General features: G+C 66.4%; 3 protein-coding genes across 3 annotated transcripts; 2 read left to right on the top strand and 1 right to left on the bottom strand.

The window, feature by feature from the left end:
- The first annotated feature begins 1,285 nt into the window (after positions 1-1,285).
- On the top strand, positions 1,286-4,324 carry CHRNA10 (cholinergic receptor nicotinic alpha 10 subunit). The gene is made up of 5 exons (XM_075050484.1): positions 1,286-1,346; positions 1,647-1,792; positions 2,272-2,426; positions 2,840-3,372; positions 3,523-4,324. Exons 1-5 carry the CDS (start codon positions 1,286-1,288, stop codon positions 4,005-4,007), a joined length of 1,380 nt encoding a protein of 459 aa, XP_074906585.1. The 3' UTR covers positions 4,008-4,324.
- Positions 4,325-15,609: 11,285 nt separating this feature from the next.
- LOC142041562 (erythroblast NAD(P)(+)--arginine ADP-ribosyltransferase-like) lies at positions 15,610-17,821 on the top strand. Its single transcript, XM_075050483.1, has 4 exons — positions 15,610-15,724; positions 16,025-16,892; positions 17,175-17,213; positions 17,314-17,821. Exons 2-4 carry the CDS (start codon positions 16,106-16,108, stop codon positions 17,394-17,396), a joined length of 909 nt encoding a protein of 302 aa, XP_074906584.1. The 5' UTR covers positions 15,610-15,724; positions 16,025-16,105; the 3' UTR covers positions 17,397-17,821.
- A 680-nt stretch (positions 17,822-18,501) lies between these two features.
- IL18BP (interleukin 18 binding protein) lies at positions 18,502-20,202 on the bottom strand. Its single transcript, XM_075050482.1, has 5 exons — positions 20,036-20,202; positions 19,774-19,842; positions 19,506-19,571; positions 19,106-19,235; positions 18,502-18,958 (listed from the first exon to the last, which is right to left on the bottom strand). The coding sequence occupies exons 2-5, from the start codon at positions 19,838-19,840 to the stop codon at positions 18,772-18,774; spliced, it is 450 nt and encodes a 149-aa protein (XP_074906583.1). The 5' UTR covers positions 19,841-19,842; positions 20,036-20,202; the 3' UTR covers positions 18,502-18,771.
- Positions 20,203-21,313: the final 1,111 nt, after the last annotated feature.

The following is a 21,313-nucleotide window of genomic DNA, read 5'->3' as shown; positions in this document are numbered from 1 at the left end:
GAGGCAGGGCGATGCTGGGTGCCTGGTGGTCTCTCCTCCTAGACTTGGGGCTGGGGGGGACCCACTGCCTGGTGCCAGCTCTTGGGCACGGAACACCATAAAAGCAGCGGCGATTAGCGTGTCCTCGCCCACGCAGGGTGGCTGTCCTGCTGTGCTGGCATTGCTGCATGTTAAACGTGACACCAGGTTGCTCCAGCTTCATCTCCTTCCATTATCGTAATTGCCTTTCTGCAACCCCAGCTGCTGCCCTGGGCAGAGGAGCAGCAGGGCCAGGACACGGGGCTGGCTGTGAATAATTCACTGCCTGGAAACAAAACCTCCAGCCTTAAAACTGATCAGCGCACTGCTTGGCATCTGCTGCCGGAGATCAGCGTAGGAAAGGTGCCAGGGAGGGGCTGGGGGAGTGGGAGTTGTTGGCCTCCCGCATGGCCGGAGCTGGGGAGATGCTCCAGCATCCCTGCAGCAGGGACTTCTCTGCCACTTTCCTGCTTTGTCTCCTGGGTCATGTCCCTTAACCTCCTGGGATTCTGTTCTCACCAAATGGGAATAATCTTCCTCTTCCCTGTCCTCGCTTTTTCACTGAGACCAGAGAATGGGATGTCCCTTGCTGTGCACAGCACTCCCTCCACGCCGGGGTCTGCAGCATCCGCCCTCAGCTCTTCCCACCGCCCACTGCCACAGCCTCGGTGGGCTTCAGTGCCCTGACAGTCTCCCTTTCAGCCCCGGGGTTCCCTTTTCCAGCTTGCTCTGGGCCAGGACTGTGGGGAGCAACCCCCTCTGCCCCCAGCCTCCCAGGCCAGGGGAGCCTCGAGAGGGTGGTTTTCAGCACATGAAGCTGCCGGCAGCTCCAGACAACACAGTGAGGAGCAACCTCGTCCCTGCCCGCTCCAGCCCACCGCACGGTCCTTGTCACTGTGGTCCTGGCCCCGAGCTGCCTGGAGCAGGCAGAGAAGTGTGGCCCGGAGGGTCTCGTGGGAGTGATGGTTCAGGGGGCTGGTGGGCAAAGCCTTCCCTGGGCTTGGGGAGCTGGTGGGCAGCCAGCAGGCAGCGTGTCAGCACCCAGACCCCTCCCAAAGGGGCTCAGCTGCACCCCAACCCTGTCCCAGCCAGGGACCCTCTGGGGTCGCTCTCCATTACCCCCCCGCCACAGGGCTCGCCGCACAGAGACTATCGGTCCCTGGGGGGGGCCATGCCCCCCCTGCCCTACCCCAGCCTTGACGTCACCCCGGCGCTTGCAGGCAGCACGTCCCCCCCGCCGTGTCCCCCGGGACCTGCGCACGTCAGGATGGAGCCCGGAGCTCGCCCGCTGCTCGCCCTCTGCCTCGCCAGCTGCCTCCTGGCCCCAGGTAAGCGGCAGAGGGGGCGGCGAGGGGCACGGACCCCCACCCAGCCCTGGGCGTGGGGAGAGGGGCCCTGGCCCCTGCCAGCAGCAGCATCCCCACGCATCGGGCATCCCCGGCTGGGGGACGGGGTCGGTGGGCTGGGGGGCTCGGGCTGGTGGCGAGGAGGGGTGGGGGTCCCGGCATGCTTCTCCACCTCGCTCGGCTGCCAGTGGCTCGCCACAGCCGGGTCCTGGGGGTCCCTTGGGAGGGGTCCGGCTGCATTCGCTGCCGCGGCCCCTCCAGCCCAGGTCTGGGTCCCCTCAGGCTGCCGGGGGGCGCAGGGCAGGTTCGCCTACAAGCTGCTCCACGACCTCTTCGCCAACTATTCCAGTGCCCTGCGCCCCGTGGAGGACACGGACCGGGCGCTCAACGTCACCCTCCAGATCACCCTCTCCCAGATTATTGACATGGTGAGTGGCCGGGCACGGCACCGCCACCGGCACCGGCAGCCCAGCCCGGCCAAAACGGGACCTTCCCTGTCATGCTCCTGGTCACCGCTTAGCCGGGCTCTGCTCTCCCCCAGTGGGTCCTGCTCGACCCAGAGCTGATGCTCATCCCTCAAAACCAGCCCAAACCTTTCAAAACCAGCCCGAACCTTTCAAAACCAGCCCAGACCTTTCAAAACCAGCCCAGACCTTTCAAAACCAGCCCAGCTGGCCCCAAATCAGCTCAGACCCCCAAAAAACAGCACTGCCCCCACCCCCCAAAAGGAGCTTGGACCACTCGAAACCAGCTCAGACCTCGCCAACCCCCCCAAAACCAGTACAGTCCCCTTGAAAGCAGCTCAGCCCCTTGGGACCCTTACAGAAGCTGCCGAGCTGGAGGGTCGAGGGGGGGTGCTGGTGGCACTGGTGCCTGTCCCCCCACGCCCACCCTCTCCCCTCGGCAGGACGAGAGGAACCAGGTCCTCACCTCCTACCTGTGGGTCCGCCAGGCCTGGCTGGACGCCCACCTCACCTGGGACAAGGATGCCTACGATGGCATCGACAGCATCCGCATCCCCAGCAGCTACGTCTGGCGGCCGGACATCATCCTCTACAACAAGTGGGTTGTGCTCGGGACCCCCCCCACGGTGCTCTCGGACCCGGGGGGGGCTTAGGCTGGGGCTGGAGCGGGGGGGCTGCACGCGGTATCGCCAGCCTTGGGGCTGTGTGGCTGCCCGCGGGGTGGGAGCAGAGGCGTCCTGGTGTGGGTGACGCAGGGAGGTGGTCACCCCAACTGGGCGACAAGGTGGGGGCGGGGGGGGCTGGCACCAGCCTGGCGTGCCTGGCACCGACCTGCCAGCTGGGACACGTCACCGCGGGGGCAGTCAGCGGCACCGAGCCCCCTCTTTGGCGGGCAGGATGAGGTGGGGAAGGGACACGGTGCTGGGGGCAGGCGCTCGGCCCCGGCCCCGCGGACCCTGGCCCCACCTGGGGCTCGGGGCCATCCCGGCCCCACAGCCGTCCCTCCCCCAGCGCCGACGACCACTTTGGCGGCTCGATGGAGACCAACGTGGTGCTGCGCTCCGATGGGCACATCATGTGGGACTCGCCCGCCATCACCAAGAGCTCCTGCAAGGTGGACGTCTCCTACTTCCCCTTCGACGGGCAGCGGTGCCGCCTCACCTTCGGCTCCTGGACCTACAACGGGAACCAGATCGACCTCCGCAACCGGCTGGACGCCGGGGACCTGACGGACTTTGTGGAGAACGTGGAGTGGGAAGTGCTGGGCATGCCGGCCACGAGGAATGTCATCACCTACGGCTGCTGCTCCGAGCCCTACCCCGACGTCACCTACACCCTGCTCCTCCGCCGCCGCGCCTCCTTCTACATCTTCAACCTGCTCCTGCCCTGCATCATGGTCTCCTTCCTGGCGCCTCTCGGCTTCTACCTGCCGGCCGACTCGGGGGAGAAGGTCTCGCTGGGGGTGACGGTGCTGCTGGCCCTCACCGTCTTCCAGCTGCTGGTGGCAGAGAGCATGCCCCCCTCGGAGAGCGTCCCGCTCATCGGTGAGCCTCCACGGTGCCCAGGACCCTCCCATGGGACCAGAGCGTCCGCACCGGGGTGATGGGCAGCATCCATGCCGGGGCGGCTGTGGTGCGGGGGGGGGTGAGCCTCTACCCCCTCCGCCGCAGCGTCGCCGCTCGTTGCCCGCGCAGGGAAGTACTACATCGCCACCATGACCATGATCACGGCCTCCACCGCGCTGACCATCTTCATCATGAATGTCCACCACTGCGGCCCGGGGGCCCGACCCGTGCCCCCCTGGGCCAGGCGGCTCATCCTCCACCACATGGCCCGGCTCTGCTGCGTCTACGAGGTGGGCGAGAGCTGCAAGAGCCCTCCGCGGGAGCCGGGCGGGCGGGCGGGCAGGGGGGACGCTGGGGGGCCGGGGGAGAGCCCCGGGGAGGGTGAGGTGGGCACCGAGGCAGGGGGCTGCCCCCGGGACCGCTGCCTGTGCCACCACGACGGCTTGCTGAGGAACGTCGGCTACATCGCCGGCTGCTTCCGCCGCCACCGAGCTGCCCAGCGCCGGACCAGCGAGTGGAAGAAGGTGGCCAAGGTGATGGACCGGTTCTTCATGTGGGTCTTCTTCCTCATGGTCTTCCTCATGAGCGTGCTGGTCCTGGGCAAAGCTGCCTGACGGCCCCGTGCGCCCACCCCCCCGAAGCACCCCCTGCCCATGACCGCCCCCGGGGACGGTGGTGGCCGCAGGTGCCCCATGAAGGTGCCTCGTCCCGAGCACCCCCTGGCCACCCATGGAGCTGCGGGTGGGAGGTCCACCAGAATCAGGGGAGAGGAGCCCCACAGCGGGACCCCCATCCCGGCCGGGGCCGCCCCGGCTGCAGGGCTGAGGGGTCCCAGCCCCCCAGGTGGCTGCGCCAGGGCATGCACCCGCATCCTCCCATTGCACCCTGCACCCAAAAAATCCAACGCAGTGGAAATAAACCCTGGAGCGTGTGTCTTCCCTCCCCTGCCTGGTGGCTGCGGGGGGGTCCCGGGGTCTCAATGCCCCGGGGAGGGCTGCGGCACCGGCACCAGCACCAGCTGGTGTGGGCTGGGGCTGTGCATGGAGTGGGCAGCAAAGAGGTGTGGGACCCTCGGGGACCCTTCTCTCCACGGGGCCATGCCTGGTCCTCGCAGCCTCATCCCGAGCCCCACAGCGGAGGGAGGGCTGGGCAGAGCCTTTCCCTGCATGGCTGTATGTATAGATAGATATACAGACATAAAGTGGTATACAGACACACATACATACCCCTACGTTGGCATCGCTGCCTGGCAGGGCCCTGGTCCCCAAACCACCCCAGTCCCCCAGTTACCGGTGCTGCTTGGGGGTCTCGCATCACCCCAAAACCGCCCACGAAACCCCACAGTGCCCTGAGCTGCGGCCACCGCTCCCAGCCATGCCGGCCACGTCCCACCCCCTCCCACGTGCCCACCGGCGTCTGCCGCCCTGCCCAGCCAGGGCTGGGTCCACCACAGCCCCCCGAGATGCCGCTCCAGCCTCCGGCAGCCCCGGTGAGGGTCCTGAGGGAGTGGGGAAGCCCCTTCCCCGTCCCCTCTGGGCGCTGGCTGGCACAAGGATGGTGTCTGGGAGGGATGGAGGGATCTGGCTGTCGACACCTTCGATGACAAACTCACGGGGGTCCCCGTGGGAAGGGGTGCAGCGCCCAGCAGGAGCTCTGGAGCTGCTGCCCACCCCAGGCAGGGCAGGTCGGTCCCGGGGTCCATCGGTGTCCGCTCAGCCCAGCTCATGGTGGCCAACATCCCTCGGTGGAGACCCTGCAGTGGTGTCCCTCCCCAGGGACCCCTGCAGCAGCATGGCACGGCACGGCACGCTTTCGAGTTCAGAGCCAAAGTGGGTAGGACCACGGGGCAGCAGCTGGTGGCACCAGGGAGGGCAGCCCGCCTCACTGCCGAGCAGAAGTGAAACCCCAAAAAATCATCACGGCGGTGCAGGATCCCAAACCAGGCGGGTACAGCACCCGCTCCCACCCTGAGCAGCACCGGTGCTGCCGTTCCCCTGGCACCCTTCACTCCCCGGCTGCTCCTTGGAGGACCCAAGGGGTCTGGGGAGGGAGCACGCTCCGTGAGCAGGGACCCCTCTCAAGGCTGAGAGACCCCGTACCTGACACCGGGCACCGACGGCTTGGTACGTGGCGTTGTTTGCATGCAGGGAACATTTAAGATACGTGTAGGAAGCTTAAGCGATGAGCTTTGTATCCCGCCCTAACGCTAAGTGGAGTAGAGCACTGACCGCCGATCCATCTGTGCTTATTAAATATTTTACATCCCTACACTGACTGATTAGAACTCGATCAACTAACGACTAGATGAGCTCCGGCCGAGTGACCTCTGACTCTTCTCCTGACCGAGACCCTGTGGTGGGGGCCGGCCCCCGGCCCCCGTCGCTGCTGCCACGCACCCCACGTAGCGGCCGTCGGGGCTGCCCTGGGTGGCACCGAGGTCTCTCCCGGCTCCGTTACAGCCAGCGTCACCTCACCCGGGATGCCCGGCCATCCGGCATGGGGACAAAGCGACCGCTATGTCCCTGCAGCCCTCCCTCGGGGACCTGGGAGGGAACCCCCCCAGGGGGCAAAATCCCGGGGGGGGTGCAGACCCCCAAATCCCAGCAGGAGCCCAGGGCCATGCCTGGCCCCAGCAGGGAGTGGAGAAGCCGGGGGCAGGTGGGACGTGGCATCTAAACCCGGGGCAGCCACGGCACCCCAGGTTCTCCTCCATGGGGGGGTCCTGCTGCCTCTCCTGTGCCCCCCACCCGCGGGCTGGGGGGCACGGCTGACCCCGGCTGGCCGAGGGGACGCTGCAGCCCACCTGGCATCGCGCTGCCGCTCAGGTCAGGGGGGGCTTTTCCCACGCAGCCATCGGTTGGGCCCTGGCTGAGCATCGCCCGGCTGGGCTGCTGGCACCGACCACTCGGGCACCTCTTGGCGATTTGGTGCTTTATTTCCCTTCACTAATTAAACCGGCTTTGTCCCTAGCCAGAGTTTCCGCTACTCCTCGCATTTGCCCTCCCGATTGTCCCCCCATCCTGCTGGGGGGGAAGCGAGCGGCTGGGGGTTCGGCTGCTGGCTGGGGTCAAGCAGCCAGGGCCTGGGCTCAGCACGCAGGGGATCCTCTTTAATTTCTCCTCCTTCCCCTTCCCCTTCTCATTCTCCTTTCCCTTCCCCTTCTCCTCCTTCCCCTTCTCATTCTCCTTCCCCTTCCCCTCCTCCTCCTTCCCCTTCCCCTCCTTCTCCTTCTCTTCTCCTTCTCTTCTCCTTCTCCTTCTCCTTCTCCTTCTCCCTCCCCTCTGAAGCCCCCCCAGGATCCCCCTTCCTGCAGACTGTGGACTTCCCCCAGCTGCCACCCCTGATTTCCAGGCGGACATCCCAGCCCCTCCTGAGCCCTTTGCATCTGCCCGTACCAGGCTGGGGAGGGCGCGGGGGGCTGGCAGGTGTCACAAAGGGGGGGTCTGCCTGTCCCGCGATGTCACAAAGGGGGGGTCTGCCTGTCCCGCGATGTCACAAAGGGGGGGTCTGCCTGCTGCCGTACTACAAAAGTGGGGTGCGGAGCCCTGCGGGAGCAGGCAGTGGGTACCGCAGTCTGGCATCGTCTCGGCAGACGGCAGCCTCCACCTCTGCCCCACCAGCAGCAGCGTCGGGCGCCCATCCCTGGGAACCCACGCAGGCACTGGGGATCCGCACCGCGGACCCCCACCGGTGACTCGGAGCGCCGTGGCCGCACCGGAGCCGGTGCCATGGAGCGCTCCAACAGCCTCACCCTGGCTGAGCTGTTCCAGCTCCTCATGCTGGTGGTGCAGCTCAGCCTGGTCTCTGCTGTCCTGCAGGTCAAGCGGCTCTGGGTAGGTGGCCGTCGTGCCGCACGGCGCTGCGGCGTGCCGTGGCGTTGCGCGGTGTGGCGCGGGGTATGGCGTCGTGTGGGGCGGCGTGGAGCGGCGTGGGGGGCTGCGGCGTGGGGCCGGGAGCTGCTCCGGTCTCACCCAGCTCCTGGGGAATCCTACAGAGTTTGTGGAAGGAGTTGAAGAGTCAGATGAAAGCGGCGAGAGCCCCTACGGAGAAGCAGAGCGGTGAGCGGCCCCGGCACCGAGCACCCCACCATCGGCCGGACCCCACGGCAGCCCTGACCCTGGGGCTGTGCCGGGGGCTGCTGGCCGCTCACTGTATCCCCTCCCTCGGCAGCTTCTCTGCAGCAGACACGTAGAGATGTGGAGAAGCTCACACAGACCCTGGAGATGTGAGTGCTGGGGGACACCCCCCAGATCTTGCCCCAGACCCTCGCCTGCCCTCGGGTGCTGCCCTCGGGTCCCGCTGGAGGGGCCGGGGTGCAGCCGGGTCTCTTCCCTCTCCTCTCTGCAGGGCCATCATGCAGGCGTCGAGCCAGGAGTGCCTGTCCCCGGGCACCCCGCTGGTCTCCCTGTCCTCCATCCTGGGGAGCAGCTCCTCTTCCCTGTGTTCCCTCTACTCCTTCCCGGAGCCCTGGCCCGGTGCGATGGCGGAGCTGGCGGCACTCACCGGCTCGGGACCCCCCCAGACCCCCAAGGCTGTCAAGAGGTCGATGGACAGACTGCCGGAGTTGCCAGTGGGGGCCAAGCAAGAGCGGGTCCCCGGGGATGGTGGGGACAGGGCGCAAAACGCCGTGGACGTGAAGCCACCCCCCAGCAGCCCCCCAGCCGTGGCCACGGACGAGGGGGACCTCGTCCTCCAGCTCATTAGTAGCATTCAGGCCGCCCAAGCAGCGACCGAGCAGCAAAGTGAGCTGCTGCGGGCGGTGCTGGCCCAGCGGCAAGGGACGGCAGCGGGCTGCGGTGGGACCCCACCCGGGGACCCCCCCCTCCCCTCCGCCACGATAGACGTGCAGGCGCAACTGGGGTTGCTGGGGGACAGAGTCTGGCCCCAGCGCTTTGGGGCTGAGCTGCCAGCGGCAGACGTGGACGTGGACAAGGCTGCGGGTGGGGACACGGATGCGGGAAAAGAGCGAAGCAGCCTCATGGAGTGGGAAAGGAGCATCCCCATGGAGTTGGGCAGGAGCAGCCCGGTGGACGTGAAGAGGAGCAGCCCTGTGGAGCTGGGCAGGAGCAGCCCGGTGGACGTGAAGAGGAGCAGCCCTGTGGAGCTGGACAGGAGCAGCCCCGTGGATGTGAAGAGGAGCAGCCCTGTGGAGCTGGACAGGAGCAGCCCCGTGGATGTGAAGAGGAGCAGCCCTGTGGAGCTGGGCAGGAGCAGCCCCGTGGATGTGAAGAGGAGCAGCGCTGTGGAGCTGTGCAGGACCAGCCCCATAGAGCCGGAAAGAAGCAGCTCCATGGGCTCATGCAGCATCATCCCCGCTGCTGCGGGCACGAGCATCCCAGCAGAGCCCGGTCCCCGGCAGCGGGTGCCCGTGGGCAGGACACGTGGCCGGACGGCCCCGGGTCTGTGCAGGGCTGGACGGTGCCTGCGGGAGGGCTGCGCCAGGCTCTGGCGCTGCCTGAAGTCCTGGTGGAGACGCCACTGGCAGCCCTGCCGCCTCCGCTTCCGCAAGCCCCCGTGCTGGCAGCGCTGGTCCCAGAAGAAAAATGGGTTCCCCTACTACTGAGCTGCCGGGGAGCGTGGGGCTGGGAATGCTTGGGGCGCTCCCCCTTCTGAAATGTCAAAAAATTAAATGTTGTCTTGTCTGCATCCTTGGTGTCGTGGTTCATCCCTCCATCCCGTGGCTGGGGGTGCAACTCCCCCAGTGCCCGACCCAACGGGGACAGGCTGGCAGCGCCGGCACCCACAAAGCTGGGGTTGGGGGTGGCTGGTCCCCCAGTGGGTGTGCTGGCGTCTGGGGACCCTGGTGGTCTGGAGAAATGGGCCAGAAGGAACCTCATCAAGTCCAACAAGGTGGCCAAAGGGTGTCCGGGGCTACATCAGGAGGAGTGTGGGCAGCGGGTTCAGGGAGGGGATGCTCAACTGGGAGGGCTGGGGCTGTTCAGCCCAGAGAAGAGATGACACGGGGGGATCTCGTCCACGTACATCAATACCTGCAGGGAGGGTGCCAAGAGGGGGGGGGGCTGGAGGTGGGGGGCACCGACATGAGCACTGGCAGCATTTTGGGGCACTGCTGGGTTTCGTGCATGGTTTGGGGTGGCGTGAGACCCCCGAAGGGGAAATTCTAATTGTGACTGCTCAGCGGTGGTAATTTGAGACCGAGGAATGAGCTGGCATGAAGGGCCTGGAGGTCTGTTAGGGAGGCTCACGCCATCAAATCCAGCAGGTGTTAAAAGTCAGATTTATTCTTCGGTAAAAAGTTAGTTAGAACTCCGATAACATTAGTGAGCCACAGGCTCAGTGATGTCAGGGGAATTGGTACTACACAGCTGCCTTAAGAATCCTTAAGATTTAAAAGTGATGACTCAAAATGCGCATATCACTCACCTAAAAGATGAGGGCTCTCAACCTCGAGGAGTTACCTGGGGCGGCATCCTGACCCAAGGGGAGAGTCCCGGACCGCAGACCCGCTGCTCCGAGGAGGACTGACTCAGGGTGTCCTCCGGCGGAACCCCCTTTATACCCTTGTCGAGTCTGACGGAGAGCTGGTCCTTATTTTTCCCCCTTCCCAGACTGTTGTTCCCCCCTGGGGCTGGATGCTGGATCCCGGTGGGGGCTGGATGCGTGGCCATCCGTGCACGCCCGTGGTTCACGCGTGTCCGTGCGAGTGTCTGCTGGGACTGCGTGCGCAGCCTGGCTCCTGCTCGGTCCCGGGGTGGGCAGCGGTGGCAGCCGGGTGGTGAAGGAACCGGCAAACCCTCCCCGGGAGACGCCGGCAAGCGGTGCCCGCGGTCGCTCCCACCGGTGGGCTGAGAGCGATGCCCTGTTTGCCCGGTGGCTGCGGCCGAGCCCCAGGTCAGCTCTTGGTGCCAGCCCAGGGAGGCGACGGCCGTGTCACAGTGGGCAGCGGTGGCCGTGTCACAGTGGGCAGCGGTGGCCGTGTCACTCTGACGTCACCTCACGCCTGTGACATCGGCGCCCCGGCGGGTATAAAAGGGGCTGCTCCTGGGGACAGGGGAGCATTCCGGGGAGAGCCTCGGAGCTGTTGGGCAGGAGTTGAGAGGAGACTCGCAAACGACCTGTCCTGTGTCCACCGTGCAGTGGAATATCTCTGGCGGTGAAGAGGAAGGTGAGGGCAGAGCATCCCCACAGTCCCCACAGCCGGCTGCCGGGCGAGGGGGTCCGCGTGCGGCACCCCCGGCCTCGCTCATGTGCCGAGTAGAGGCAGGCGGGCACGAGCGCGGATGCCCTGAGCTTGGGGACCACCCCTGCGAGCATCCGTGCCCCTCACACCCCGCTCGCTCCCGACTCGCAGGTGTAACCACCCGGGCAGAAGCGGTGAAAGACCTCCGCGTGGTCCGGGCGTGCCTGGCCCGCTGTTCCGCAGCATCCCAAAGCCACAGGGCGCTGCTGCAGCGTCTGGTAGGTGGGGAGCGGTCCCCTTGTCCCCGGGGACTGGGGCTGTGAGACCGGAGCCCCTGACCCCTCCTTTAGCCACGCAGGGGCAGGAGCAGTGGGAGATGGAGAACACCCTGGAGCGGCTCACCTCGGAGGTCAGTGTCCCCCCCCCGTACCCACATCCCCCAGCTGCGGTGGCTGGGGCTGTGTCAGGGGCTCAGTGCCTGCGTGCGGCTCCTTTCCCCAGAACTGGCAGGGTCAGGGAGGGGGTGCCAGTGCTGGGTCCCCGGACCCCAGCATCCACGGGCAGGGTCATTGACTTTGGGATGTGGCATCCGCGATGGAGGGATCGGGCCCCTGCTCCTCCTGCGGGTGTTCCCGTTCCCTCTTCTCTCCCAGGCAGACCGCTTTTGGGAAAAGGCAGAGGGAGGCACAGCAGTGCAGGTCCCTGGTGCCCCCCGCCCCATCTCCTGCCAAGTCCTGGGCTGCCAGCAAGCACAGGCTGAGCCGGGCATGGGGCGAGGGGGCACGCAGGACCGCTGGCCGGGTGCGGGTGTGCAAGTGGCTGGTGGGCACTGAGAGATGGTTCCCCATTCCCACAGGCAGCAAAGGCTGCGGCGACCGGTCGAGGAGCCGGCAGAGACCCTGAGCAGAGCTCCGCGCTGACGGCAAGCAGCGAGGAGCTGCTGCAGCCTATGGTAGGTATGGAGGGGCTCCTGGTCCACAGGGGCTGGGGCTGCAGACCCTGAGCCCCTGCTCTCCTCTCTGCACGCAGAAGGGGAACCATCAGGAGCCACACGATGCCGTGTGGCAGCTCAGCAGAGGGTTGTTGTCCTCTCCTCTGCCCCTGACCCAGAGCTGCGTCAGCTGGGGCTGAGAGGTTGGAAGGGACCGCTGGAGGTCACCTTGTCGTCTCCAACCCCCCTGCTCAGAGAGGGTCACTGACTGCCGGTTGCCCAGCGGCGTGACTAGGGAGGACAATTTCCCCAGGCTATTGGGGGGGGGGGTCCATCACTTCCCCACGCCTGGCCTTGCGAGTCACCCAGTTTCCCAGTAGTGCCCTAGGGCGGTGGGGGAGTGAGTGGGCACAGCCCTGGGGCTGGAGAGGGGTGAGGGTCCCAAGGTCCCAGCCCAGCCACTCGCATGACGCACCCGTGGTTTTGCAGGAGGAAAAGTTGCATGCCCTCATAGCATCCTGGCTCGAGGAGGACAGGCAGGAGAATGAGGTAGTGCCGAAGGGGCCAGGGGAAAACGGGTGGGTGCCCACGGTCCCTGGGGCCACAGCAGGCTCAGGGACTCAGACCCTTCCCTCTCCCAGGCGCTGCGTCAGGAAATAAGAAACTTGGAAGAGACACTGGAGGAGGAAGAGGGCTGGTAAGCGGGGTCCCTCGCCCCACACGGGTGTCCCTGCAGCACCCGGTGCCGTGGGGCTGCCAATGCTGGTGCCAGGGGAGCCCCATCCCTGCCTGGGGGGCGTGGGGGGGGTGGTGGTGTTTGTGGAAGGGGACCCCCGGCGTGGCCACGGAGGTCTGTAATGTGTCCAACCAAGCCCTGTTGCCTGCAGCCAGTATCAGAGGAAGAAAGAGGCAGAGATGCCAGAGACTGTGCTGCCGGAGGTGGTGGAAGCACAGCTGGTAAGGGGGAAGAGCCTGGGGGTCTCCCTGAGGAGAGGGGTCCACGGAGGTGCCAGCCACGCGTGGGCTACGCTCCCGTGCAAGGCAACTCCGTGCAACTCCAGCTGTCCCGGCCGTGCGGCAGGGCTTGACAAGCGTCCTTGCTCTGTGTTGACCTGCAGGAGAGGGACTTGCGGGCGAGGAGACGCGGTTTCAGCTACTGGCTGCAGTGAGTGTCCCCACCGGGTGATGGGCTGGACGCCTGCTCCAGCCGGTGGGGCCCCTCCATCCATCCATCCCTCTTGGGGCTGGGATGCATCCACCCTGCCCTGTCTCCCATACTTCTTCTGCCCCACAGGACACTCCTCCTGCTCTTTGTCAGCCTGGAGCTGGCCGTCGTCTTTGCAGTGGCTGCTGCCATGCTTTATGCATCCTGGTACGACCCTGAGGTCTTCCACCGCCTGCTGCCTGAGGAAGCCTACGCCAACCTGGCATGGGTGCTGGAAAGGTATGCCAGCCTGGCATGCGTGCTGGAAGGCTATGCCAAGCTGGCATGCATGCTGGGAAAGACCCTCCGAGCAGCCAGTGAGGGGCTGCTGCCCTTTTGACCATCCCTCCCAATAAAGTCTTATTTAGCATTGTGGACAAGCTGCAAGGATTGCTTGACGGGTTTTCATAGGCACTGGCCAACCCTGGGATTGGCATTCGTAATAAACATCGGCTTTTCCTGACTGGCCTCGCTTGATACGCAACCATTCAGCTCATCGGTCCCAATCGTCCTTCTCACTGGTGACCGTCCTGATTTGGGCCAGGCAGTCTACCCGCTGGTTCCACTTCGCAGCTGGGCTTCCATCCCGAGCATGGCCCTTCACCCATCCCACCTTTAAAGGTCGGGACCTCCCTATTGCCGGGAGATGTTGCCAGTCCTCTGTCCTCCACACTTTCGCACGACCTACCTCCCACTTCTGTCTGTGGTTTCAATCATAGTGTTATACAGTATAACCCCTACATGGGGTGCATGGCAGCAGTGACGGGGTCCGGCCCCCAGCACAGGGTCTTGGTCAGGAGAAGAGTCAGAGGTCACTCGGCCGGAGCTCATCTAGTCGTTAGTTGATCGAATTCTTATCAGTCAGTGTAGGGATATAAAATATTTCATAAGCACAGATGGATCGGTGGTCAGTGCCCTACTCCACCTAATGTTAGGGCGGGATACAAAGCTCATCGCTTAAGCTTCCTACATGTATCTTAAATGTTCCCTGCATGCAAACAACACCACGTACCAAGCCGTCGGTGCCTGGTGTCAGGTACGGGGTCTCTCAGCCTCGAGAGGGGTCCCTGCTCAAGGGGTGATCCCTGCCCCACAGCCCGCTGCTATGGAGGGGGAACTCTGGGGACCCCGATGGCTGCAGATACTTCCAGCATCAAGGGGTTGACTCAGTCAGGTTTTGTGCCGTGTTCATGCTGTTTCAGCTGCTCATCAGCCCACTCTCCCGCCAAAACATGGGGCTTTTTTGGTTTTGATGCTCGGTTCTCACTGACAGCCTCACACCAGACGATAACCTTCAGTTAGGTTTACTTGCTGAGCACCTGCCCGGACCCAAGTCCCGTTATCTCACACCAGAGGAGCGCGTCCCTCACAATCCCCTCCACAGCTGCCAGCGCTGAACGTGGCGCCTTCCCCTTGTGCAGCTGCAACAGCAGCTTCCCCTTCAAATCCCCCCCACTTCCACCCAGCGAGAGCCCTGCGGCTGCTGCAGGACCTTGCCAGTCGCCCATGGCCCCCCAGCACCGCAGCATCGCCCACCGCCAGCCGCCGGTTCCAGCCCCTCCAGAGCGGGTCGCTTCTCCTCCACGTCCTTCAGCCGGGAGCAGGACCCCGATCCTCAGCATCTGCAGCTGCACCGGGGTCCCCGTCCCAGCCGTCTCCCTCTGCCCGGGGGTGCAGGAGGTGCTGAGCCCTGGCACGGGATACTCGGGGTCTTCCCAGACGGGGGGAGTCACCGCTTCCTCCTGCGAAGCAGCAATGGTGATACAAGGAAAGAACACAGTGGCTTTGTTATGCTGACTAGTGGTGGATAAGAAATCCTGTATGTTGCAAAATTACTTCTGGCTGACTTCTTTGCAAATTCCCTGAGAAGATAAAAACCTTAGGCCCTTTTAGATAACTTAGCTTAGAGTGTCAATATGGTTTGTGACAAAAGAATGTAAATCGAGAAAAGATAGATAGTAGAGTTACTAATGGACATTCTTTAGGATAAGTTGTATCAAACATGTAAAGTGTCCGCTGCGCAGAATCACTAGAAAAGGGTTAACTAGCAGACAAGTGAGGAAGACTATCAAAGACCACCAAAGATCTTGAGCGCACCTGCGACAAGGACATTTACACACATTAATGATTTCCCAGAATTCAGGTGATTATGTTAATTATTTCCAGGAAAAGTCATGAATATGTATTATATACAAAATAATCTCAACTGTTGAAAGTACTGGTATGCACGATAGGTGGAATGATCCCCCGGTGCATCCAGCGCTGCAATAAAGAATGCCTACTTTCTAAAACTCCAAAACTGAGTCTTAGAGAGTTTCTGAAGTGCCGATTTACGGTAACAACGGGACCTGCGGCTGCTTCGACTGTGCCTACCCGGGTCGGGTGCAGGGGTGACCCCCAGGGATGCAGGTGGCCGGGCATCCCAGGGGAGGGCTGCCAATCCAGGGGTGTCCCAGGGCGAACGATGCTGACCCCAGCCCCTCCGCCTGCTTTCCGGACAAGAAGAACCAGGAATGCTGGAACAGCCCAGGTAGGAGCTGTCTTGCCCTCAGGGCCATGGGAACAGGGTGCTGTCCCCCCAAACCACCCTGGGTCCTCCCAACAGCAGCTGTGGAGCGCGCAGTGCCATGCTGACATGGGGGGGGTCCCTGGGGAGGGACGCTGCTGCTGTCCCTGGGGAGGGCAGAGTCCAGCCGGAGCCGCTCCGGAGGGTCCTGCTTGTCTCACCCCGGTTTTCCCCAGGTGGCCTGCCCCCAGGTTAAAGCAAAGGCAATTTATCCCACGGGGGTTTCCTGACCGTCCCCCACAGCCACGCTGCAAGGCAGGAGGGGCAGCGGCTGCACTGGGCGCTCGGGGCAGGGGGACGGTAAAAATAACCGGGAGGACGGAGGTGGGGGCTGGACCTGTGCCCGAGCAATCCCGGCCAGGACTGCTATAAAAAGAAAGAGCGTTTGCTTGACTTCTTCTCCTGTCGGCAGCGGGTGGGTGCCGAGGGGCTGGGTGCCGTGGGAGCCGGGGAGCAGCACCCCAACCCCGCGCCTGCCGTGGGGTGCAGGTAACGCTTCTCGCTGGGGCTCCTGGGGGGTTTGCTCCCCGTGGGTGATGCCGCAGACCTGCGGGCTGCCGGGGCTGTGCTGCCAGGCACCGGGGACGCCCGCCTGCTGGCAGGGTTTAATGCAAGGAACGGGGTCGGGGTCTCGGCCGGTGCTGGGAGGTGTGCTGAGCAGGGTGCCCCTGGCCAGGGATGCAGCTGGGGCTGCTTTCCCCCAGCCCGCCCTGCTTCTCTCCACAACCCCCTCCCAGGCCCCGCCGCCCTCCCCAAGCTGACCCTGCTCTCGCTCCCCCACCTCCCCAGCCGCTTGCGGAGGAACCGGCTGCTTCCCTGTCTGCAGCACCGCGGCAGCTGGGGGCTTCCCCCCGGGCAGCTCTGCCCGCCATGGAGCATCTGATGCTGGGCTTGGTGCTGCTGGCCGGGACCCTGGCCGCTGGCACCCCCCCACGCCAAGGAGACCTCAACACCGTCAAGGAATTGGCACTGGACATGGCCCCCACCTCCTTCGACGACCAGTACCAGGGCTGCAGCCGCATGATGGAGGAGTTGCTGGAGGAACTCAACCGCACCGAGTTTGCCAACAACAGCGTCTACGCCAAGACCTGGACCCTCGCCGCTGCCGAATGGCGGAGCCGACAGGGCCGTGTCCCCCGGCTGCCGGCGCTGCGGCCGGAGCAGGCGGTCGCCCTCCTGGCGTACACGCTGCCGGAACCCCTGTATGAGGCGTTCAACGATGCTGTGCGTAAGGCCGGGCGCTCCCGCGAGGAATACCTGGGTGCTTTCCACTTCAAGGCGCTGCATTTCCTCATGAGCGAGGCCCTGCGCACCCTGCGGGGTGCCCAGCCCCGCCGCTGCCACCGTGTCTACCGGGGCGTCCGGGACATCCGCTTCACCGCCCAGCACCACCAGCGTGTCCGCTTCGGCCACTTCACCTCCACCTCCCTCCGGGAAGAGAGCAGCCAGTCCTTCGGCCAGGACACCTTCTTCTTGGTGGACACCTGCTACGGCATCCCCATCAGGAACTTCTCCTACATCCCCAAAGAGGAGGAGGTCCTCATCCCGCCCTTCGAGGTCTTCGAGGTCACCAACGTCACCCGCGGCAAGCACAGAGCCTTCATCCAGCTCCGCTCCCAGGGCACGCGCAGCACCTACAACTGCGAGTTTGTGAAAGGTGATGTCCCCGCCGGACGGTCCCTCCCCGCTCCGGGGTGCAGGGGACGGGGGTGGCCCCGTCCCACCAGATCTGCTGGGAAAGGGGGGTCTCGATCGTGGGGAGGGTGATGCGGGGCGCTTGCTTTCCGGCGCGCATCTTCCAGCCGCTCTCCCCCGGGGTTTGCAACGGGGGCCCCCGGCAGCAACGCGTGGCACAGCACGGAACGGCGCGGGTGGGTCGGGGCGAGGAGCGGTGCGGAGCGTGCAGCAGCCACGTAGACAGAGTTGGTTTCTCTGGCAGAGAAGAGATGCAAGAACCAGACGTGCGTCTTCAGCGCAGGTGAGCTGAGAGCCCCCGCAGTGGCCGGGGAGGGTGGCCCCCGGCTGGGTCCCCCATGCCCCCCCATCTGCCCCTGACTCCCCCTCTCCGGCACCCCCAGGCAGGAGTGTCCCCAGGGACCCCCCACGCCTCTGGGGGCTCCTCCTGGCAGCCACAGCCCTGGCAGTCATCGGGGGCCTCTGAGCCACGACGCCACCGCACCCCAGCAAGGAAAAGGGATCGGGAATGGGAGCGCCCAGCTTCACGGAGACGGAGGGATGGGCCGGAGCAGCAGGAGGGGCTGGGGGCATGGGGACAGCCCCGCTGCAGGGTCCCGCATGGCGGCCACCTGTGCCCAGCTCAGCCCTGCCACGGTGCCACCGGCTCTGGGACGCGCCGGCAGCCCCGGGACACCAGCGGAGCCTGGATGACGCCTTTCGCAGAGCCACGGCTGGGGCTTTTGGATACAGCTGAGCGTGGGGTCTGCAAGGGGCTGCCCCAGGGACGGGGGGCTGGTGCTGACAGGGACCAGGGGGACGCAGCAGGGATGCTTTTGGGGGTTTCCCTGCCCAGCCTGTTGCTCCGCCACTCCCCTTTGCCTGGGTCCCAGAAGAATAAAGACTTGCTGTGGGACCAGGGTGTCTCCGGGGGTTTCCTGCAGCTCCCTGGGCTGCGGGCAGCTCGTGGGGGCAGCAGCCGGGGTCTCCTCCAGCACCCCCCCCATCCCCATCCCTCCTGCATCCAGAGCATCCCACGGAGCGATGACCATGCCCTGGGTCCTGCTCGAGGGATCCGGTGGGGTTCTCCTGCTGGGGTCTGTCCCCCTGCCTGTCCCCAGCTGCCTGCAGCCCAGGGGGGATCGCAGCCCCCACCAGCACCCGAGGGAGCAGGGAGGGGGCTGGCACCGGCCACCCCAGCCCCAGTGCCCAGAGCCCTGTCAGGAGAAGACGGGTGGGGGGCTGCCCCATGGAGCAGCACGTGGGGCTCAGCAGTGCCGTGCCAAGGGACAGCTCTGAGCCCCGCCGGGTGCAGAGGGGGACATGATGGGCCCAGCTCCCCCGGGGTCCCTGCACCCCTGGGCTCCCCACCCTCCTCCTCCAGGGCAGGGTGCAGCCACAAGGCCAGGCACCCCCAGAGCAGAACCAGGGCTGTCCGTGGTTCTCCAGCCCCTCACTGGGCAGGGGGGGGGTCAGGGATGGATCCTGCCCTCTGCGGTCACCAGAGCCACCTCCTCTCCTTCCCTCCTCACCCCATAGGTGCCCTCTGCACCCAGGGGTGGCCCCGTCCCCAGGACACGGGTGACACCAGGCAGCCTTCACGCGCTTTATTAAACCCTGGGGTCCCACAGCTGGCTGTGGGCAGGTCCCAGGGTCGGCCTGGGCAGTGCTCCGGGCTCAGCGAGGGGCGCCGGGAGCCCCACGCGCAGCAGGGCCGGCAGACGCGGGCCCGTGCGGACCCCACGGCGGGGCACGGAGACAGACCTCCATGGAGGCGTCACGTCCCCACGCAGCAGTGCAGGGCCGTGGGAGCGGGGACCTGCACTGCACGGCGCTCACCCGTCACGAGTTGCTCCCCGGTCTCAGCCCAGTCCCCCGCTCTCAGCAGGGGCCGGGGCTGGTGCCGGGGGCGGCCACCGCACCTCCCTGGTGTCGACGCCGAGGGGACTGAGCACCACGCAGGTGAAGTTAGTGTAGAGGTGCTGGGCACCGAAGGAGCTGAAGCGCAGGTCACGGCGCAGCACTACCCCTGAGCCCTGCGGCTCCTCTCTGCGGACCCAGCGAGACCCGTTAGCGCCCGTTCCCGGCTCCACGACACCCACCCTGGGCTGGGGGGACCCAGCATCCCTGCCCCGACTGAGGCTGCCCCTTTTTGCCAGCCGCTGCCCCCCCGGCAGTCCCCGACCCCGTACTCACAGCACCGTTCCCTCGCTCACGGCGCCGTCCGGGTGCAGCTTCTCCACGAAGGAGCCGTTCCCCAGCCAGTAGAGCAGCGTGAGCTCGGGGAGGCCGCTCACCGCCTCGCATGAGACTGTCACTCTCTCGCCTGGAGCCAGAGGGGACGCAGGGTCAGAGGGGCTGCGAGGGTCCCCGGTGGCCCCGGGGCCAGTTTGCCCCTGACCACAGGTGCAGCCTGCCCCCCCCCCCAAAGGGGAATATCCCCTCACCTCACCAGCACCACAAAATTTTGGCACCTCGTGTGTCTGCTGGGGCTGGTGCAGGGGCTGACCCCCCCCGTGCCTCCTCCCGGCTGGGGGTCTCACTGCAGCCCCCCCATCCCCAGGCCACCCCTGCTATGGCCCCGGGGGTCACTCACCTGGGGGGGGGGGCTCTGCTGGCATCCGCAGGCCGGTGATGCTGGGGGGCTTCAGGGCCATGGCACCTGGGGGAGCAGAGCGGGGTGAGGCGGGAGGACAAGAGCTGCCCCCCCCGAGACCCCACATCTCTGGGGTGGGTGGGAGCACAGGGTCCCGCAGAGAAAAACGGGAGCACGGCTCAGCCCCAGCCCCGCGCACAGGCCCCCTGGGGGGGTCACAGAGCCCAGAATTGGCCCTGTCCACCCCCCCATAGCAGCCCCCACTTACCCGTGCCGCGGGCGGCCAGGGCGCAGCAGAGCAGGGGCAGGAGCAGCCGGGCAGGGGGTCCCGACATTCCTGCGGGCAGAGACGGGGCTCAGCACCGGGCACACCGGGATGCTCCCCCCGAGCCCCGGAACGGTTCCCCCCCAGCATCCCCCGGTCCCGGTGTCCCCGTCCCCCCCCCCCCCCGCCAGGCATCGGTCTGGTTCCCCCTCCCGGGGTTGGGGGGGTCCCGGCTGGTGCCCCCCCGCCCCCGCGGCGGCCGTACCGGCGGGTGGCAGCCGGTCCGTGTGCGGCGGCGTTCGGGGCGGCGGCGCTTTATGGGGCGGCCCGAGGGGGCGGCGGGCGGGAGCGCCGTGACTCACCGGGAGCCGCCCTCGGACCCGCACCCGGCCCCGGCTCCGCCGACGGGTCACGACCGCCCCCCGCACCGGCCCCTGCGTGTCCCCCCCAGCCCCCCGTGCCGCGCCCCACGTCCCGCCTTTCCCCCGTGTCCCACGTCCCCCGTGCCGCCCCCCCTCCGCCCCGGTCCTACATCCCACGGGACGTGCCCCACAGCCCCGCGTGTGCGCCTTCGCCCCACTCGGGGACAGTCCCCCGGGCTGACGGCAGCCCCGTGCCCGCAGCCCCACGCCGTGCCTCGACCGTGGCGGCGAGCCGGGCCACGCCGCGGCCGGCATTGCCCACGGCAAGGGCCGGTTTGCCTCCCCGTGCCCCCCACGTTTCGAGGCCAGCCGGGGAGGGGGGGGCGCTGGGGGCCAGGCAGGCTCTGGGCAGAGCTGCGCAGGGGGGAGAAGGAGGTGGGCGAAGCCCCCCGGGGAACGAGCACCCGTGGTGGGCGGGGGGAGACCTGGGTGCTCAGGGGTGGCCCCGGCATGTCCCAGCTGGGGCAGGACCGCAGCTCAGCACCGGGCGCCCAGCTCCAGGGGGTGAAGGAGAGAAGCCCCCGGGGACCCACCGAGGGCTTTGCTCCGGCGCTCGACCGCAGGGGAGCCAGCACCCAGCCAGCCCCGGGGCCCGGCGAGGAGCCTGAGTCAGGGCAGCGGGACCCCGGGCCAGGAGCTGGCCCCTCTCTGCCTTCCCACGGCAGAGCCCCCCTGGAGCCAGCCCAGGGCGGCGGGGGCCCAGCAGGAGAGCAGCAGACATCAGGATTTCAGTAACTCGCTGAGATCAGGCTGATAAGCCAGGGGAAGCCCTTGGGCCTCCTCCTTCCCCCAGCATGGCCAAGGCAGGGAGCCAGCACAGGCACGGCCACGGGGCAGCAGCAGCCGCCCCAGCCCTCACACCCTGGCAGCTCCTGCGGCACAGGCACAGCACCAACGCGCCGCACGGAAAAAAGCCCCTAAAACCCCGGTGAGTTTCCCGGCAATCGTTACCGGCAGTTCCCAGAAGGGCAGGACCGCAACTGGCAGAGGGGTTATCTCGGAGACCTCTCCGAGCCTGCCAAGTGCAACACGTCCCCTTCCTCCGGCCGGGATGAGGACAGCGGCCGTGGGCACCGTGGCTGGGGCTGCGACAAGCGCTGGCCCAGGGGTCCCGTGGGCAG

This window comes from Buteo buteo, chromosome 18, assembly GCF_964188355.1.
Source record: "Buteo buteo chromosome 18, bButBut1.hap1.1, whole genome shotgun sequence".
Taxonomy (NCBI): domain Eukaryota; kingdom Metazoa; phylum Chordata; class Aves; order Accipitriformes; family Accipitridae; genus Buteo; species Buteo buteo.
Note: the sequence above shows the minus strand (reverse complement) of the source record. Positions and strands in the feature narration are given on the sequence as shown.

Bases quoted from the DNA above. Each gene is read 5' to 3' on its own strand.
- CHRNA10 (XM_075050484.1), top strand. From the start codon at position 1,286: ATGGAGCCCGGAGCTCGCCCGCTGCTCGCCCTCTGCCTCGCCAGCTGC. The intron at 1,347-1,646 runs GTAAGCGGCAGA...GGGTCCCCTCAG, and splicing joins CAGCTGCCTCCTGGCCCCAG to GCTGCCGGGGGGCGCAGGGC. The intron at 2,427-2,839 runs GTGGGTTGTGCT...TCCCTCCCCCAG, and splicing joins GACATCATCCTCTACAACAA to CGCCGACGACCACTTTGGCG.
- LOC142041562 (XM_075050483.1), top strand. From the start codon at position 16,106: ATGGAGCATCTGATGCTGGGCTTGGTGCTGCTGGCCGGGACCCTGGCC. The intron at 16,893-17,174 runs GTGATGTCCCCG...TTTCTCTGGCAG, and splicing joins CAACTGCGAGTTTGTGAAAG to AGAAGAGATGCAAGAACCAG. The intron at 17,214-17,313 runs GTGAGCTGAGAG...CGGCACCCCCAG, and splicing joins GACGTGCGTCTTCAGCGCAG to GCAGGAGTGTCCCCAGGGAC.
- IL18BP (XM_075050482.1), bottom strand. From the start codon at position 19,840: ATGTCGGGACCCCCTGCCCGGCTGCTCCTGCCCCTGCTCTGCTGCGCC. The intron at 19,572-19,773 runs GTAAGTGGGGGC...CTGCTCCCCCAG, and splicing joins CCTGGCCGCCCGCGGCACGG to GTGCCATGGCCCTGAAGCCC. The intron at 18,959-19,105 runs GTGAGTACGGGG...CTGGGTCCGCAG, and splicing joins GTGAGCGAGGGAACGGTGCT to AGAGGAGCCGCAGGGCTCAG.